The sequence below is a fragment of the Myxine glutinosa genome, chromosome 5 (assembly GCF_964187855.1).
Source record: "Myxine glutinosa chromosome 5, kmMyxGlut1.1, whole genome shotgun sequence".
In the NCBI taxonomy this organism is placed as follows: domain Eukaryota; kingdom Metazoa; phylum Chordata; class Myxini; order Myxiniformes; family Myxinidae; genus Myxine; species Myxine glutinosa.
This window is the reverse complement of record NC_136265.1, coordinates 120,676,798-120,694,758: the sequence shown is the minus strand read 5'-3', so window position 1 is coordinate 120,694,758 and position 17,961 is coordinate 120,676,798. Positions and strand designations below refer to the sequence as shown.

Sequence of the window (17,961 nt, the reverse complement as noted above, 5' to 3'; positions counted from 1 at the left end):
GGACGTGGTCTATAGGGTGGTGTATAAGACTGCTTCAATAGTGCTGAACTTCCAGGTTTTTTTTAATAACAACCTTTAAAATCACCAGCAAGTTTCCCGTGCCCGTACGGGATTCTAAACGTGGTGGGGATGGACACGGAAAAAATGCAAATGGCGTCTTCTGTCATCGAGCCGTCAAGCTGGGAGCAACAATTCACATTTATCGCCACGTCTGATGCAATTTAAATTCCCTAACGGCGACGAGGTGCTCCAATTGAAAAGGTTTGTTCGATATTTGTAGCTTTTTGATGCCGACACTCTGTAATAAAAGTTTGTATTGGTGTCAAAGCCCATGAGCAATTGCAAATTAATGGAAGGATCCTTCAAATCCTTCAAATCCTTCAAACCCTAATCCTTCAAAAAATTCCTGGATCCGGAATAATATCCTGAGCTCCACCAAAAACTAATCAATTCTTCCTTATCCCAAGGGCAATCATCCCACCAACTGTCATCCAAATCCGTTCAGAACTTTTCCAGATATCTTGTTCACAAACACACGAACACACACGCACACACGGACACGATCGAATGCATTACTCCCTAGCGGGAGTAACTAGAACGGCACTCAGTAGAGAGCATACGTCCGCCTGGTTGACCATATCACTCAATGGTGAAGAATCCCTGAAAAAAATCAAATAATTCTCATACCAAATCCATATTCAGATCTTCACCAAAATCGAATCTGTTTGTCCTCGTCACACACCCAACCTCTCCACCAAGTTTCGTCCAAATCCCTCCACAACTTTTTGAGATATTTTGTTCACAAACAAAGAAACAGACAAACCGACAAACAGACAGGGGTGAAAACATAACCTCCATCCACCTTTGGTGGCGGAGGTAACAAGACGCTTCTCCTTTTCGTAATAGACGATACTGTGGCGGACACAAAAGCCCACTGGCGTGGTGACATCATTCCACGCACCAAGTGGGCGGTGGCCACGCCCGAGGGGTAGGCGTGGCCTCATGCTATACACCGGGCGACCAGCCCGGAGGAGTTCAGTGTTACAGTGTAGTCTTACAATAAAGACGTTTATATGTTACCGCTTGTCCGCTTCCTCCTTGCTCACAAGCAGCGCGCGTAACGCCGCGCTTTACTGGTGACCCTCGACGTTGGATCTGCCGTAGCGATCCTTCCGAACACGACGCCATTGCAATGGCCAACGACAAGGCAATGGCGATTAAACTTCCCGAATTTTGGGAGGCCCAGGCCGAAGTCTGGTTCGTTCAAGCCGAAGCCCAATTTCAGCTTCGGCGCCTCACCAACGACGACCTGCGCTACTGCCATGTCGTCGCCTCCCTCGGGCCCGGCACGGCCGCTCGAGTTGTGTCCGTCCTTCGCCACCCACCGGACGGCCACAAGTACAAGGCACTCAAGCGGCTACTCCTAGCCACGTTCGGCCTCACGGACGTCGCACGGGCCGATCGCCTCCTGGATCTCCCCGAGCTCGGTGAGACGCGCCCGTCGGTCCGAATGGACCATATGCTGTCACTGTTGGGCGACGAAGCCCCCGGTTCGCTATTCCGGGCGCTTTTCCGTCGCCAACTTCCAGCGCAGGTTCGCCTCGCGTTGGCCGGGACCGGGCTAACGGAACCCCGAGCATTGGCGGCCGAGGCGGACAAGTACTTCGCCGCTTCGGACACACGGGCGAGCGTTGGCGTGGCCGTCACGGCCTTCGACGCTGATGTTCCACAGCATCATCTTCTACAGCACGCTGAGGTTCAACAGCATGCTGATACGCACCTCGTGAACGCCGCCACGCCCCGCCCACCGCCGCGGCGAAAACCGCCACCGCGGGGAAACCCGTCGACTCCACCGGCCTGGCGGAGCCAGCCGCGCTCCTCCAGCTCCACCACCTGGTGCTGGTTCCACGCCAAGTTCGGCCACGAAGCTCGGCGGTGTCATCCGCCGTGCTCCTTCAACGGGTCGGGAAACGCCCGGGCGGGCGCTCAATTGTGGCGATGAGCGCCGGCCGTTCGAGCAGCCTGCTGTTCATAACGGACACCTTCTCCGGGCGCCGTTACCTGTGCGACACGGGAGCACAGGTGAGTGTCATTCCCGCCGGCACGTCAGACAAGCACGCCGCGGGTGGGGGCCCCGCGCTGCTTGCCGCGAACGGGACGCCCATCCGTACGTACGGAAAACGCTGCCTCTCTCTGCGGTTTGGAGGGCAGGTTTTCCGATGGACGTTCGTCACCGCCGACGTGCCCATGGCACTGCTTGGCGCGGACTTCCTGTGCGCTAATGGGCTCCTGGTCGACGTCAAGCGCAGACGGCTTGTCCAGGCCGAGACGTTCAGCTCGCTCGCATGTGCGTTGCCCAGCTCAACGAGCGGCTTGCCAAGCGGCTTGCCGAACGATTCGGTTCCGGCCACGTTGGTCTGTACGCTTCCGGCAGCGGACGCATTCACCCGCCTCCTCGCCGGCTTCCCGGCCCTCACGCGGCCCACCTTCTCGGCGGGGGCCGTCAAGCACGGGGTGGCCCATCACATCCCCACCGTCGGGCCACCGGTCTACGCCCGGGCACGCCGCCTCGAGCCGACGAAGCTGGCGGTGGCAAAAGCGGGGTTCGCTACCCTGGAGCGACTCGGCATCGTTCGGCGCTCAGAGAGCGCTTGGGCGTCGCCGCTGCACATCGTGCCGAAGCCCGGCGGGGGGTGGCGACCGTGCGGGGACTATCGCCGTCTCAATGACGCCACGACTCCCGACCGCTACCCCGTCCCCCACATTCAGGACTTTTCCGCCCGTTTGGCGGGCAGGTCCTTCTTCTCGAAGGTGGACCTCATACGCGGCTACCATCAGGTCCCCGTCAGGCCGGAGGACGTCCCGAAGACGGCGGTCATCACGCCATTCGGACTCTTCGAGTTCCTGCGCATGCCCTTCGGTCTGAAGAATGCGGCTCAGGCGTTCCAGCGACTGATGGACAGCGTCCTGCGCGACTTGGATTTTGTCTACGTCTACCTGGACGATATCCTCGTCGCCAGCGCGTCCCGCGAAGAGCACCTACGCCACCTCCGCACGCTCTTCGAACGCCTGGGCCAGCATGGCCTGATTGTGAACCCCGCAAAGTGCCGGTTCGGCGCCGCCACAATCGATTTTCTGGGGCACCGTGTCACCAGGCACGGAGCCGTCCCCCTGCCGGCCAAGGTGGAGGCGGTGAAGGGGTTTCCGCGCCCCCGCACGATCAGAGGGCTGCAGGAGTTCCTGGGCATGGTGAACTTTTACCATCGGTTCCTGCCCCGTATCGCCCAGCTCCTGCGCCCCCTGCACGAAGCTCTCCGAGGTAAGCCGGGCAAAGGCGACGTTACCTGGACCGAGCAAATGGACACAGCGTTCACGGGCGCGAAGCTCGCCTTGGCTAACGCCACCATGCTCGCGCACCCGGCGCCCGATGCACCGATCGCCCTCACCACCGATGCCTCGGACTACGCGGTGGGCGCGGTGCACGAGCAATGGGTGCGTGGAGCTTGGCAACCGCTGGCGTTCTTTAGCCGGCAGCTTCGCCCGCCCGAACGCCGTTACAGTACCTTCGACCGCGAGTTGCTCGGACTTCACTTGGCGGTCAGGCACTTCCGCCATCTGCTCGAGGGCCGTGCGTTCACTGCCTTCGTCGACCACAAGCCGCTGATCTTCGCAATGGGCAAGGTCACCGAGCCGTGGTCGGCCCGGCAGCAGCGTCACCTCTCGGCCGTGTCCGAGTACACGACGGACATCCAGCACGTCGCGGGGAAGGACAACCCGGTTGCGGATTGCCTTTCCCGGGCCGTCGCCCACGCAGTCCACCTCGGCATCGACTATGCCCGGATGGCAGCGGACCAGGCCGCTGACCCCGACGTCCAGGCCTTGCGGACCGCCGTCACGGGCCTCCGCGTCACCGAGGTGCCGTTCGACGGCGCGGGCGCGGCCCTCTTGTGCGACGTCTCCCTCGGGCGTCCTCGCCCCATTGTGCCCGCGGGCTGGCAGCGCCAGGTGTTTGACGCCATCCACGGCCTGTCCCACCCGGGCGCGAGGGCCTCCCAAAGGCTGATCGCCGACAAGTTCGTCTGGCATGGCCTCCGGAAGGCCGTCCGCGGCTGGGCCAGGACATGCCTCGCATGCCAGCGCGCCAAGGTGCACCGGCACACCCAGGCCCCGTTGGCCCCGTTGGCCCCGTTCACGGTGCCGGAACGCCGGTTTGACCACGTCCACGTGGACCTGGTGGGACCTCTGCCCCCCTCGCGGGGTTTCACCCACGTCCTCACCATGGTGGACCGCACCACCCGGTGGCCGGAGGCCGTGCCCTTGGCGTCGACAACGGCGGCCGATGTCGCGCAGGCTTTCATCGCCACCTGGGTCGCCCGGTTCGGCGCCCCCTCAGACATCTCATCCGACCGCGGCCCCCAGTTCACCTCGGAGCTCTGGGGGGCGGTTGCGCAGGGGCTCGGGGTCCGGTTGCACCGAACCACGGCCTACCACCCCCAGGCTAACGGCCTGTGTGAGCGATTTCACCGCTCATTGAAGGCCGCGCTCCGGGCCACCCTCCGCGACGGCGGCTGGGTCGACAGGCTCCCCTGGGTCCTGCTGGGCCTCCGGACGGCGCCCAAGGAGGACCTGCGCGCATCCGCGGCGGAGTTGGTCTTCGGGCAACCGCTGCGGGTGCCGGGCGAGTTCCTCCCCGACTCCACGGCACCATGGTCCGCGGCACAGCAGCGCTCCGCTCTGCAAGAGACCGCCCAGAGGTTCACCCCGGTGCCAACGGCATGCCACGGGCACCCACCGACGCACGTCGCCGCGGAGCTTCGCACGGCGGAGTACGTCTTCGTCCGCCACGATGCCCATCGGACACCACTGCGGCCCCCGTACGACGGGCCTTTCCGCGTGCTGGAGACCGGGGCGAAGCACTTCACCCTGGACATCGGCGGTACTCCTGACCGCGTTTCGGTAGACCGCCTCAAGCCGGCCCACCTCGATGTGGACCATCCACCGCCAGTGGCCCGACCCCCACGTCGGGGCCGCCCTCCTGCGGGCGGACCCCCGGCACCGCCCAGCCCCGCCGCCACGGCGCCCCCCGGTCCTGCACCCATCCCAGGGGCAGCCAGGGGCATCCCACCTGGTATCCCTGCACCCCGGACGCCGCCGATCGCCAGGGGGCGCTTCGGCCGGGTCATTCGACTGCCCCACAAACTGGCCCTCCAGGTGCGCGGGAATTCTGGGGGGGCGCGTGTGGCGGACACAAAAGCCCACTGGCGTGGTGACATCATTCCACGCACCAAGTGGGCGGTGGCCACGCCCGAGGGGTAGGCGTGGCCTCATGCTATACACCGGGCGACCAGCCCGGAGGAGTTCAGTGTTACAGTGTAGTCTTACAATAAAGACGTTTATATGTTACCGCTTGTCCGCTTCCTCCTTGCTCACAAGCAGCGCGCGTAACGCCGCGCTTTAATACCAAATTATTTGAACGCTGTACTGTTCTTCAAGAAGAGAGATAATCTCCTGGTTGCAAACTACCACCCTGTGGTACTGCCTCATTGCATACAATCTACTGGAGCATACCGTCCATCGTGAGGGATGACAAACAGTCCGACATTATATGTGATGATCGACAAGGTTTCTGATGAAAACGAGAAAGACACAGGTAATCATCACGATTCACAAGGTCGCTCATAATCTAGACTGAGGAAAAAGTTGACACCACCCCCCATGGACTTCAAAAACTACCCTACTCTCGCTGATTCATTAAACTGCACCACAATGGAGTACAGAACAACACACATGCAGTACAAGGATTTTTCTCCGAAAAAGAACGCAGGAGGTTTGTCCCAAACCCATCTCTCTCTGTACCAACCGTACCGCTGCTCCTGGACTCTGTGTCATTCTCTCCTGACAAGGTGGAGAAGTTTCTTTCAATCCTCGACGATGATTCTGCAACTGGACGAGACAGCATCAGCCCACGGGTCCAAAAATCCTGTTCTTCCGCTCTATCTCACCCTCTCTCTGTTCTCTTCACTCTCTCTTTTTGCACAAGGTCATCTGCCAGATCTTGGAAATCAGCCAACATTTCCGCTTCACACAAAAAGGTGCAAAAACAGATCCTTGCAACGACAGACCAATCAGCCTGCTCCCAATAATCAGCAAAGTCATGGAATCCATCATTGCTTCGGATATCAAATCCTTCCTCTTCTCCAATGGCTTGATCTCTGATCATCAATTTGGATTCAGATGAGGTCACTCTACTCTGGACATGCTGCTTCTGCTGTCTCAACAATGGATGGAGGTCCTCAATGCTAAACAGGAAATCAGAGCTGTCTCCCTTGACATATCACGTGACTTAGATGCGGTCCGGCACCCCGCTCTGCTCACCAAACTCTCCTCCTATGGTATCCATGGAAATCTCCACACATGGCTTACGGACTTCCTCTCTAGTCGTAGTCAACGTGTGGCCCTGAATGGATTTCTCTCATCTCCTCTTCCTGTTCAGGCTGGAGTTCCCCAAGGCAGTGTTCTGAGCCCTGTGCTTTTTCTGGTCTTCATCAATGATCTCTCTGACTCTCTTGAAAATCCTCTCCATCACATTGCTGATGACTCCACTCTCTCCCGCTCCAGACCTCATCCCTCAGATCAGCAGTCTGCAGCCTCCTCACTTTCTGCAGACCTGGACAAAATCACAGACTGGTCCAACAAGTGAACATGTCTTTCAATCCTGACAAATCTCACACTCTCACCATGTCTCTCCGTAAAGACCGTCTGGACAACCCTCCCATCAACTTTCTCAACAATCCACTCAAAGAAGTTCTGTCACTCAAGCTCTCGGTTCTCACAATCTGCCATGATCTTTCCTGGGAAAACCACATTTCCAAGCTGGCCTCCAAAGCCAGTCGCCGACTGGGCATCCTCCGTCGTGCGAAGTCCTACCTTGGCACACCTGAGCTCCTCCCCATATACAAGGCTTTCATCCGCAGCTCAATGGAATACTGTTCCCCCCCTCTGGGCTGGTGCTCCTGCCTCACACCTAGCTCGTTTTCACGCTGTTGAAACCAAAGCGTTCAGAATCATTGGAATCTCCCCGGATGAAGCCAACTCTGAGGGCCTTTCACTCACTAACCGCAGGCAGGTAGGTGGTCTTTCTGTCTTCTCCCGACTCCTCTCTGGCCTAGCCCCCCCCCCCCCCCGACACCCCCCAGCCTTGTCTGTGCTCTGTCCCCCAAATATTCCTTCAGGTCGCACAAGATCTGCCTGCAACCCTCTTCTGGTGAAACTGCCAAAATCTAGGCTCTCTGCTCACCTTCACTTGTTCATTCCTGTTTTCTCCCGCCTCTGGAACAAACTCCCTCACTCTCTTCAATCCCACTCCTCCCTCCAGGTCTTTAAAACAGCTGTTCACCACCAATCCATGCATTGAGCCCCTATCCAAAACCTTGATCTTTCCTACCCCCATTAATTCACCCCAGATCCACTTTTCTGAAATACCGACTTCTTTCCTGGAAGTCCTAGCTGTGTCCATGTGGTTTTTACCTCTCACACCCCCAACCCCCTTCCCACGCCTCCTCCCCCGCCTCCCCCCAAGCCCTCTCCCTCCCACAGATTTCCCGATGTCCCTGCTCTCAAATGTTGTACTTGTGTGCTTCCCCCTCTCTCCCCATCTTGTCTCCCACTCCCTTTATTATGTCTGATGTGTCCGTTTGTTTTTGTTTGATTAATGTTAGCTCTTCCATGAGCCTCGATCTTGTATACAAAAAAGAAAAAGGTGTACTCCCTCCTAGGCCGAAGTTGCGTCGGGAGTCCCCCAAAGGCATCAGCAGGTCCAAGGAAAGTGCTTGGATCTTCTGTTCTTCCTTACCTACATAAATGACCTCCCAGGGCTCACACCTCACACACCAAGCATTTTGCAGACGAATGCCTCCTCTCCACCAAAATATCGGATAGGCCCCACAGAGAACTCCAAGATGACCTGTTAAATGCTTGAGTAATGGGAGAAAAGGTGGAAGATGGAATTAATCCATGGAAATGGAAACGCCCCGTCATTAGGATCATGCAACGCGGGTCCAAGGAGACGCATGGAATTGAATACTTCCTGCTCAGCCAGACTCATCAGAATGCTGAACACTGTAAATACCTTGGTGTCACTTTCAAAGGTAACACAAAGTGGTCCAAACACGTTGACATAGTAACCGGCAAGACAACAGTATTTTTGGGTTTTTCAGAAGGAATGTCGATGATTGCAGTCGCAATATAAAGGTGGCTATCCGATACACTATGGCCTGTTCTGGATTGGAGTACTTACACATCAACAACATGGGGTCCATATCTCCAGAAGGAAATACAGGAACTAGAACAAGTCCAGAGAAGGACCTCTAGATTCGTCTGTGGTAAGTATGGTGATCGGATGGCAGGATGTGGACAAAATGCTGTCACGTGGAGGAGCCTGGAGGGCAGAAGGAATGCCAACAGGATTAATATTCTGGACAAGATCAACAAGTCCAAGTACTTACAACGTGGTGATGCCAGAACTCGAGAATCCCAGACCCTCTGTGATTGGAACCAGGTACCACCAATCCATCAGGAACCAGGTACCACCAATCCATCAGGAACCAGGTACCACCAATCCATCAGGAACCAGGTACCACCAATCCATCAGGAACCAGGTACCACCAATCCATCAGGAACCAGGTACCACCAATCCATCAGGAACCAGGTACCACCTATCCATCAGGAACCAAGTACCACCAATCCATCAGGAACCAGGTACCACCAATCCATCAGGAACCAGGTACCACCAATCCATCAGGAACCAGGTACCACCAATCCATCAGGAACCAGGTACCACCAATCCATCAGGAACCAGGTACCACCAATCCATCAGGAACCAGGTACCACCAATCCTCACCTCTTCATTTGTATCATTTAAAACAAAGTTAAATCAGATCTTCATTCCCATGCATGGACATCATTATATAGTCGATTAACTTGAGAGAGCCCGACTCATTATTATCAGAAGAGGAAGAAGAAGAATAAAAAATAATGGATTTGTTGACATATGGTATGGTAACCTGTGGTATTAACACAAACCGTACTAATGATATGGTATGGTAACCTGTGGTATTAACACAAACCGTACTAATGACATGGTATGGTAACCTGTGGTATCAACACAAACCGTACAACATATGGTATGGTAACCTGTGGTATTAACACAAACAGTACAACATATGGTATGGTAACCTGTGGTATCAACACAAACAGTACAACATATGGTATGGTAACCTGTGGTATCAACACAAACCGTACAACATATGGTATGGTAACCTGTGGTATTAACACAAACAGTACAACATATAGTATGGTAACCTGTGGTATCAACACAAACCTTACAACATATGGTATGGTAACCTGCGGTATTAACAGAAACAGTACAACATGTCATATGGTATGGTAACCTGTGGTATCAACACAAACCGTACTAATGACATGGTAACCTGTGGTATCAACACCCACGGTAGCAGAGAGAGTATCTGGAGGTAGTGAAGACCCAAGACCTGGTGCATCCTCACCAGGCGGATAAGGCCGCATCCTCGCTGTGCGTTCACGAAAGCCTCGCTGAGTCTCCCGTACTTCTTGAACAAGAAGCGCAAAGACTCCTCGGTGACCCCGGTGCCGAGACCACTCACGAGAAGGCGAGCGCGCCGGGAGAATGGCCGCTCTCCGGGCGCCCGGAACGGGAACCGCTCGAGTGTGAGGGATGGTCGCGTCCCGGGGCCTTCGTCGGCGGGACGGTCCGCGGGAACGGTCGATCCGGGGGAAGCGGAACCCGAGTCCAGGTCTCCAGGCTCGGCCTCGTCCGTGTTCTCCTCGGTCTCTTCTACCGACGTCTCCATTTGCAGAGATCGCGTCAAGGAGGAAGTCGAACGGGGAAGGACGGATCGATGGGACAGGGAGTTGAGTGTTGAATGAGAGTATGAAGGGAGGGGAGGGGAGGGGTGGAGACGGAGTTGGAAAGTGAAAGGACAGATTTGGGGCGAGGGGAGGAGAAATGAGGAGGAGGGGCGGAGGCAGAGTGGGAGAGGAGAAATGAGGGAGGGGGGTAGAGGGGAGAGGAGAAATGAGGGAGGGGGGGAAGATTGGGAGAGGAGAAATGAGGAGGGGGGGGGCAGAGTGGGAGAGGTGAAATGAGGGAGGGGGGAAGTAGAGAGGAGAGGCGAAATGAGGGGGGTGGGAGGTAGAGTGGGAGAGGCAAAATGAGGCGGGTAGGAGGTAGAGTGGGAGAGGAGAAATGAGGGTGGGAAACAATAAGGTGGCTGCCTTAAGATCTTAGGGTCTTTAAATTTGAGCCCCTGTTGTACCATTAGATAAAACCAGGTGGGTTGACTCAGCTTGTTATCCTTCCAAAATGTTTTTTTTTAAAGTCTCAGCTTGCTGGGGACAGGAGGCACTGCATCAGCGGCACAGCTGCGTTCCCAGCAATGAGGAAACCAGCAGCCAAAGTCTCCATACAAAATAATAATACCATGGAACTTCGATGTAGGATGCCATTAGGCCCATCAATGCTTGCGCTATTATTGCCAACCTACGTCCGTGTTACATCCTTTTTTAAATGCTAAGTATCAAAGGAAGGAAGCAGCATGGACCATTTATCTTTAATCTTTGGTTTGACCAATAGATGCAAAATTCGGACGGGATTCGGACGGAATTCGGACGGCAAAATTCGGACGGGATTCGAACCACCGACCTCCCAGAGTCAGAGCTCTAACCATTACACGACAATTGGTAAGTGACCGCAGATGGCCAAAAGGACTCCGATCGACTTTGTGATGGTGGAGGGAAGGTTCAAATATGCGACTTTCAAAATGACGTAATCCATCCCATAATGATCAGTGCGCATGCCAGAAACCCAGTAAATGGCGATCTCCGGGCACCGTAAAGTATATTGTGGGAGCGAGATAACAATAAAACGGCTCACAAAGCTTCGGAAAGAAGCTGAAAATACTTGGAAAAGTGCCCGAAAGAAAGGGCCGCGCCTCGGCACAACGAAGGGTTTGGAGAACTTTCTCAGCTTGCCGAACAGGCACCTGCTGGTACTGCAAACTTCCGACCAGGTGTGTCGATGCAAGGCCCGTGTGGACGGGCGTGTGTGACACAAACCCCCTATGAATAACTACCAGTGAATGGACTGTGTATTTGGTTTGGGTGCTTCTGAACACCAATGGGAAGTACATATCCAGGGCTCGGTAATGAATGTACAGTGAAGGTTTAAAATTATACTAGATTTTTACATCTATTGGTAAAAGGAGACACGTCCGTCCGTATATGCGTTATATCTAGCAGGAGATGGTAGGCACTCAACACTTCGCATTCACGGTATTTCCTGCATTTCCGTGAGTCCAATTTGCATTCAGGAACAGAACAATTGTAGTTAAGCATTTTGAAATTTCCACTCTTTCGTCTGGATGCTGAAAATTATGTTTGGAAGACGATTTTAATTTCAAATTTCGCTCCAACAACGGCAAGTTAAAAGTGCCCGGCGAGTCAGTGTGAACACACACAACGCACGTGCACAAGGCCTCGTTTAGCATTAGTCATTTTGAAAGTCACGAATTACAAGGAAGTTTGTTGTGAATTACCGCATTACATTCATTAATAACAATCACATTGAACCACCTTTAGAGGCCATTTTTCCCCCACAGAGCAGGGTTAAGCTCACAAAGCTTCGGAAAGAAGCTGAAAATACTTGGAAAAGTGCCCGAAAGAAAGGGCCGCGCCTCGGCACAACGAAGGGTTTGGGGAACTTTCTCAGCTTGCCGTACGGGCACCTGCTCGTACTGCAAACTTCCGACCAGGCGTGTCGATGCAAGGCCCGTGTGGACGGGCATGTGTGACACAAACCCCCGACGGATCACTACCAGTGAATGGACTGCGTATCTGGTTTGGGTGCTTCTGAACACCGATGGGAAGCCTTTTTCGGCCACCGTGGTCCCCTTTTTGAAGCAATGTTTTATGGCTGGATGCCCTTCCTGACGCCAACCCTGTTGGTCACCTTTTGCGACACACAGGGAATTACCAGTGAACTGGTACTCAATTTGCACGACCTCGGAAGGATGACAGGCTGAGTCAACCCCCCTGGCATTAATTCAGCGATCCACCGGGATTCGAACCCAGGATCCTAGGATCCAAAACCGGATTAAACGATGAAAATCTCACTGGGGGAGAACACAAGAAAATTCCTAATAGAGCAATCAATGCCCGTTCAAATAATGGAGAGAGCACCTCTCCAAAAGGGAGGACTAACTGTGGGATGAAAATTGAAAGGGTCTCCTAACCACAGAACCACTCACTCATCACTCGGGACAACCTGATGAAACCGACTTTAAAAATAAAAACAACACTTGGATTCATGTAGGAGCTTGTACCTGGAGAGAGTATGGAGGACAAGGGCACGAGATGTCACTGCAGTGGTTTAAGGGGAAAAGGGGGGAGAGGATGGGGGTTCAGAGTCGTACATAGAGATGTCTATAGGTTGGGGGAGGGGGGGTTCTCGCCTCGTTAAAAGAGCCCCCCTAACTACTCAATTGATTTTTTGAAGGTTTCCTCGAAATGATTGTGGAATTTGAACCTGGGATCTCGGAATCATGAGCAATCTCAGATGAGCCCAATAAACTGGCCGATCTTAGACCAAGGATAAGCTGAGATGCACTCGAGGGTTTGCAATTGCCATATCAGTGTAGATGATCAAAATCTAAAATGAGTAATTATTTAAAGTTGCAATCACTGGATTAAAGAGCAGCGAAAAGGATGTGCGACCTGTATCTACGAATCATAACTCAATAACTCAGCACAGCCGGTTCTAAACACCCTAACTAGGCAGGTAGAAATATGCAGATGAGGTTTACGCACGAGCGAATTGATGAATAATGGCCCGTTACCAGACATTCGTTTGAAATGTTCATCATTCATTTAATTGGTTGAAACCACATTGTTTAACTCCGCCCCCTTCAACTAATCCCTTCCTATTCACTCCATATATTGGAGACGCTCCAAGAAAGCTACCTTTCCTTATTGTGGGATCGGTCAAGAAACGTTTTTGGCCAAAGTCTTTCACGAGCAGCTGGCCAGGCTTGCCATTCGAATGAAAGGGAGAGGAATTTGTTAATTAGTTCACAATGTCGGTGATAACTGGCTTTCACTTCTAGGTAGGTAGAGTGCATACCTCCGCCAGGTTGAACAGTTTATGTTTTGTATCCCTGGTGTTGTTTTGTATCCCTCCTGGTAGCCAGGAGTCCCTGGTGTTGGGCTAGCGGCTAGGGTGCCGGCTTAGGATTCCTAGGATCCTGGGTTCGAATCCCGGTCGATCACTGAATTAACGCCAGGGGGGTCGACTCAGCCTGATCATACCTTCCGAGGTCGGCTAATTGAGTACGAGTTCACTGGTAATTCCCTGTTTGTCGTTAAAGGCGGCAAAAAGGGTTGGCGTCAGGAAGGGCATCCGGCCGTAAAACATTGCTTCAAAAAGGGGACCGAAAAACAACAACAACCACGGTTCCCGAAAAAGGCCAACCCCCGCTTTGCGGGGAAAAATGGCCTCTAAAGGTGGTTATTTTTATATTTATATATCCCACTGATAGGTCAGATCTGGATTCAGACCTGAACCAAAATCTAATCGACTCGTTCTTGGAACCGAAACAACTCATCCACCTAGTTTTGGCATCGAGTCGTCCATAACTTTTTGAAATATCATGTTATATATCGTTTTTGTCCCGATCTCTCAATAGTGAAGAATCACTGAAGTATTAAAAAAATTCTCGTATCCTCATCCGGATCTTCAAAATCGAATCAATTTGTTCGTGTCACACACCCAACCTGTCCACCAAATTTTGTCCAAATTCATCAATAACTTTTTGAAATATCCTGTTCACAAACAGACAGACGGGGGTGAAAACATAACCTCCATCCACCTTGGTGGAGTGGGGGACTGACGGTTATTTCCCCACGGTTTCTGAGATTTTAAAATAAATTACCTGAATTTGAGACGAAACCCCCTTTTCAGCCTCTTATAGGGGGCAGATTCGGATGGGGGAGCATAACCCCATGAAACCCTTATTCTTCTGATGTATCATACCAAATTTGGTTCACGTCAGTCATGTAGTTTGTTAGGAATATAGGTTTTAGTTAATATGAGGGAATAGGGGAGGAAGCCCCCTTTCCAGGTGAGATAGGGCCATGGAGCGCACAACTTAAGGATAGGTCAGGTCATGGTCACTATGCCACATGACAAGTTTGGTCTGGATCCGGTTGTCGGTTTCCGAGAAGATTTTTGAATTAAATACCAATATTTAAGGCAAAACCCCCTTTCACCCCGAGTATTGTGGGCGCATCCGGATGGGGAGCATAACCCCATGAGACCTTACTGTTCTGATGTATTGTAACAAATTTGGTTCACATCGGTCATGTAGTTTGTGAGATGATGTTTTGGGTGAAAGGTTAACGGAAGAACGACGGACACCGGGATCCACTTGATGGGTAACAAAACTTGTTTACACAGGTAAAAATGGGTAACAAAACTTGTTTACACAGGTAAAAAGGGGTTACAAAACTTGTTTACACAGGTAAAAACGGGCAACTAAACTTGTTTACACAGGTAAAAATGGGTAACAAAACTTGTTTACACAGGTAAAAATGGGTAACAAAACTTGTTTGCACAGGTAAAAATGGGTAACAAAACTTGTTTACACAGGTAAAAATGGGTAACAAAACTAGTTTACACAGATAAAAACGGGTAACAAAACTTGTATACACAGGTAAAAATGGGTAACAAAACTTGTTTACACAGGTAAAAACGGGCAACAAAACTTGTTTACACAGGCAAAAATGGGTAACTAAACTTGTTTACACGGGTAAAAATGGGTAACAAAACTTGTTTACACAGATAAAAATGGGTAACAAAACTTGTTTACACAGGTAAAAATGGGTAACAAAACTTGTTTACACAGGTAAAAATGGGTAACAAAACTTGTTTACACAGGTAAAAATGGGTAACAAAACTTGTTTGCACAGGTAAAAATGGGTAACAAAACTTGTTTACACAGGTAAAAATGGGTAACAAAACTTGTTTACACAGGTAAAAATGGGTAACAAAACTTGTTTACACAGGTAAAAATGGGTAACAAAAGTAGTTTACACAGGTAAAAATGGGTAACAAAAGTAGTTTACACAGGTAAAAACGGGTAACAAAACTTGTTTACACAGGCAAAAATGGGCAACAAAACTTATTTACACAGGTAAAAACGGGCAACTAAACTTGTTTACACAGGTAAAAATGGGTAACTAAACTTGTTTACACAGGTAAAAATGGGTAACTAAACTTGTTTACACAGGTAAAAATGGGTAATTAAACTTGTTTACACAGGTAAATATGGGTGACAAAACTTGTTTACACAGGTAAAAACGGGTGACAAAACTTGTTTACACAGGTAAAAATGGGTAACAAAACTTGTTTACACAGATAAAAACGGGTAACAAAACTTGTTTACACAGGTAAAATGGGTAACTAAACTTGTTTACACAGGTAAAATGGGTAACAAAACTTGTTTACACAGATAAAAACGGGTAACAAAACTTGTTTACACAGGTAAAAAAAAACTTGTTTACACAGATAAAAACGGGTAACAAAACTTGTTTACACAGGTAAAATGGGTAACTAAACTTGTTTACACAGGTAAAAACGGGTAACAAAACTTGTTTACACAGGTAAAATGGTTAACAAAACTTGTTTACACAGGTAAAAATGGGTAACAAAACTTGTTTACACAGGTAAAAATAGACCTACTAAAAGCACAGAGTGAAACAAGTTTATTTAAGACAATTTCAATAAAGCTCAACAATGACAGCAAACACACCCACATCAAATTACCATAGACACCTTGGAATATTCACATCGCAGAACAACTCGAATAATCACGTGGTTAACACACAATTAACAGCCTTTGTCTGACGAGTGATACAAGAGGAACGCTGTACATTAGACATGTACCGGACACACAATTCACATGCACTTGGAGTTCAAGTCCATTTCTTTCGGACAACTGATGAATCCACCAATCCAAGCAAGGCCCATCACTTTACACGCGTACTTCAGTACGTACCAAGGGCAGACGTAGGTTCGAGTGCGTGCAAATGCAACTACCTGTACGTCTTACAAATGCACCTGAGACGTCACAGATTGCGAATTCACACTTGTTTACTACCTGTACTCACACTCTTCCTATGTCTCTCCGAAAAGATCGACTGGACAACCCTCCCATCTACTTTCTCAACAATCCTCTCCAAGAAGTTCTGTCGCTCAAGCTTTTGCGTCTCACTATCTGCCATGATCTTCCTGGGAAAACCACATTTCCAAGCTGGCCTCCAAAGCCAGTCGCCGACTGGGTATCCTCCGTTGTGCGAAGTCCTTCCTTGGCACACCTGAGCTCCTCACCACATACAAGGCTTTCATCCGCAGCTCAATGGAATACTGCTCTCCCCTCTGGGCCGGTGCTCCTGCCTCACACCTAGCTCGGCTTCACGCTGTTGAAACCAAAGCTTTCAGAATTATTGGAATCTCCCGCGATGAAGCTATCTCTGAGGGCCTTTCACTCACTCACCGCAGGCAGGTAGGTGGTCTTTCTGTCTTCTTCCGACTCCTCTCCGGCCTTGCTCCCCCAGCTCTCTGTGCTCTGTCCCCCAAATATTCCTACAGGTCGCACAAGATCTGCCAGCAACCCTCTGATGGTTAAACTGCCGAAATCTCGGCTCTCTGCTCACCTTGACTCTTTCATTCCTCTTTTCTCCCGCCTCTGGAACAAACTCCCTCACTCCCACTCCTCCCTCCAGGTCTTTAAAACAGCTGTTCACCACCATCTCTTATCTTCCCCAATCCAAAACCTTGATCTTTTCTACCCCCGCTAATTCACCCCAGATCCACCTTGTTTGAAATTCCAACTTCTTTCCTGGAAGTCCTGGCAGTGTCCATATGTTTTATACCTCTCCCACCGCCCCCTTCCCATGCCCCACCCGCCCCCCCCCCCAAAGCCCTCGCCCTTTCTCAGATCTCTCGATGTCTCCATGTCTCTCGGTCCCTGCTCTCAAACGTTGTGTTTGTGTCCTTCCCCCTCTCTCCCCATCTTGTCTACCGCTCCCGATGTTATATGTTTTATGTGTCGGTTTGTCTTTCTGTGTGATTAATGTTCGCTCTTTCACGAGCCTCGATCTTGTATACAAAAAAACCAAAAAAAACAAAATCAAATGCTTTTAATAACTTTACATTCGAATGCAAATACTTGTGATGCTGTGAATCCATGGTGAAGATGATGAGGGTGAGGAGGTGCTCCTCGAGTCTTCATGATTGGTCACTTTTACAATAGTGAATCTTCAGGTGTGGATCCATAACAGCTGCTGTCCGCACGGATCAGTGGTCCTATCCTCACACACTCCTGGACACTTTTAATGAAACCAATGAGGACAGTCAGAAGATTCTTGTTGTACACCGATGGGAAACTGAGGTGTTGTCTCTTAACACCGAGGATAGAGGAGGTGACCAAACGAGCTGACACCTCGGTCTTCAACTTCCTAAAAGGTGGTCATGATGCCGATGAAATCCTGGAGAACACCGCCGTCCCTGGTAGTGAAGGTAGTTGGACCTATGGAGTCGTTATTTTCCTTGTCAATAGTCAGTACACTTGATGGGTATCATTGGTAGAAAGGGCCTTGGTCTGTTGTGGACTTCCAGATGTGAGCTGCTATGCACGAGACTTTCAACAGTCTGTGCCGATGACTTGAGTCCGTTGTTCAGAAATTGTAGTGAAGGTGTAAACCGATGAATGCTCTGGTGGAGGCGGATATCCGCAGGCAGTCATCTGACAAACTCGCAATCTTTACCTCCACTAACAAAGGTGCACAGGTGACGTTTTCATTGCTGTCTGT

General features: G+C 51.2%; 1 protein-coding gene across 3 annotated transcripts in view; it reads right to left on the bottom strand.

Moving 5' to 3' along the window:
• The window catches only part of PSPC1 (paraspeckle component 1), a 41,922-nt gene extending 31,951 nt beyond the window's left edge, over nucleotides 1-9,971 (bottom strand). For 2 of the 3 annotated variants that reach the window (XR_013623546.1, XM_068116389.2), the window contains exon 1: nucleotides 9,564-9,971. Coding sequence is in view for 1 of the 3 variants with exons in the window: in XM_068116389.2 (XP_067972490.2) it covers nucleotides 9,564-9,887 (324 nt within the window). In the remaining 2 variants the exon portion in view is untranslated. Of the gene's footprint in view, nucleotides 1-8,296; nucleotides 8,438-9,563 lie in introns of all 3 variants that reach the window. The other variant, XM_068116390.2, reaches the window with a different exon arrangement.
• Nucleotides 9,972-17,961: the final 7,990 nt, after the last annotated feature.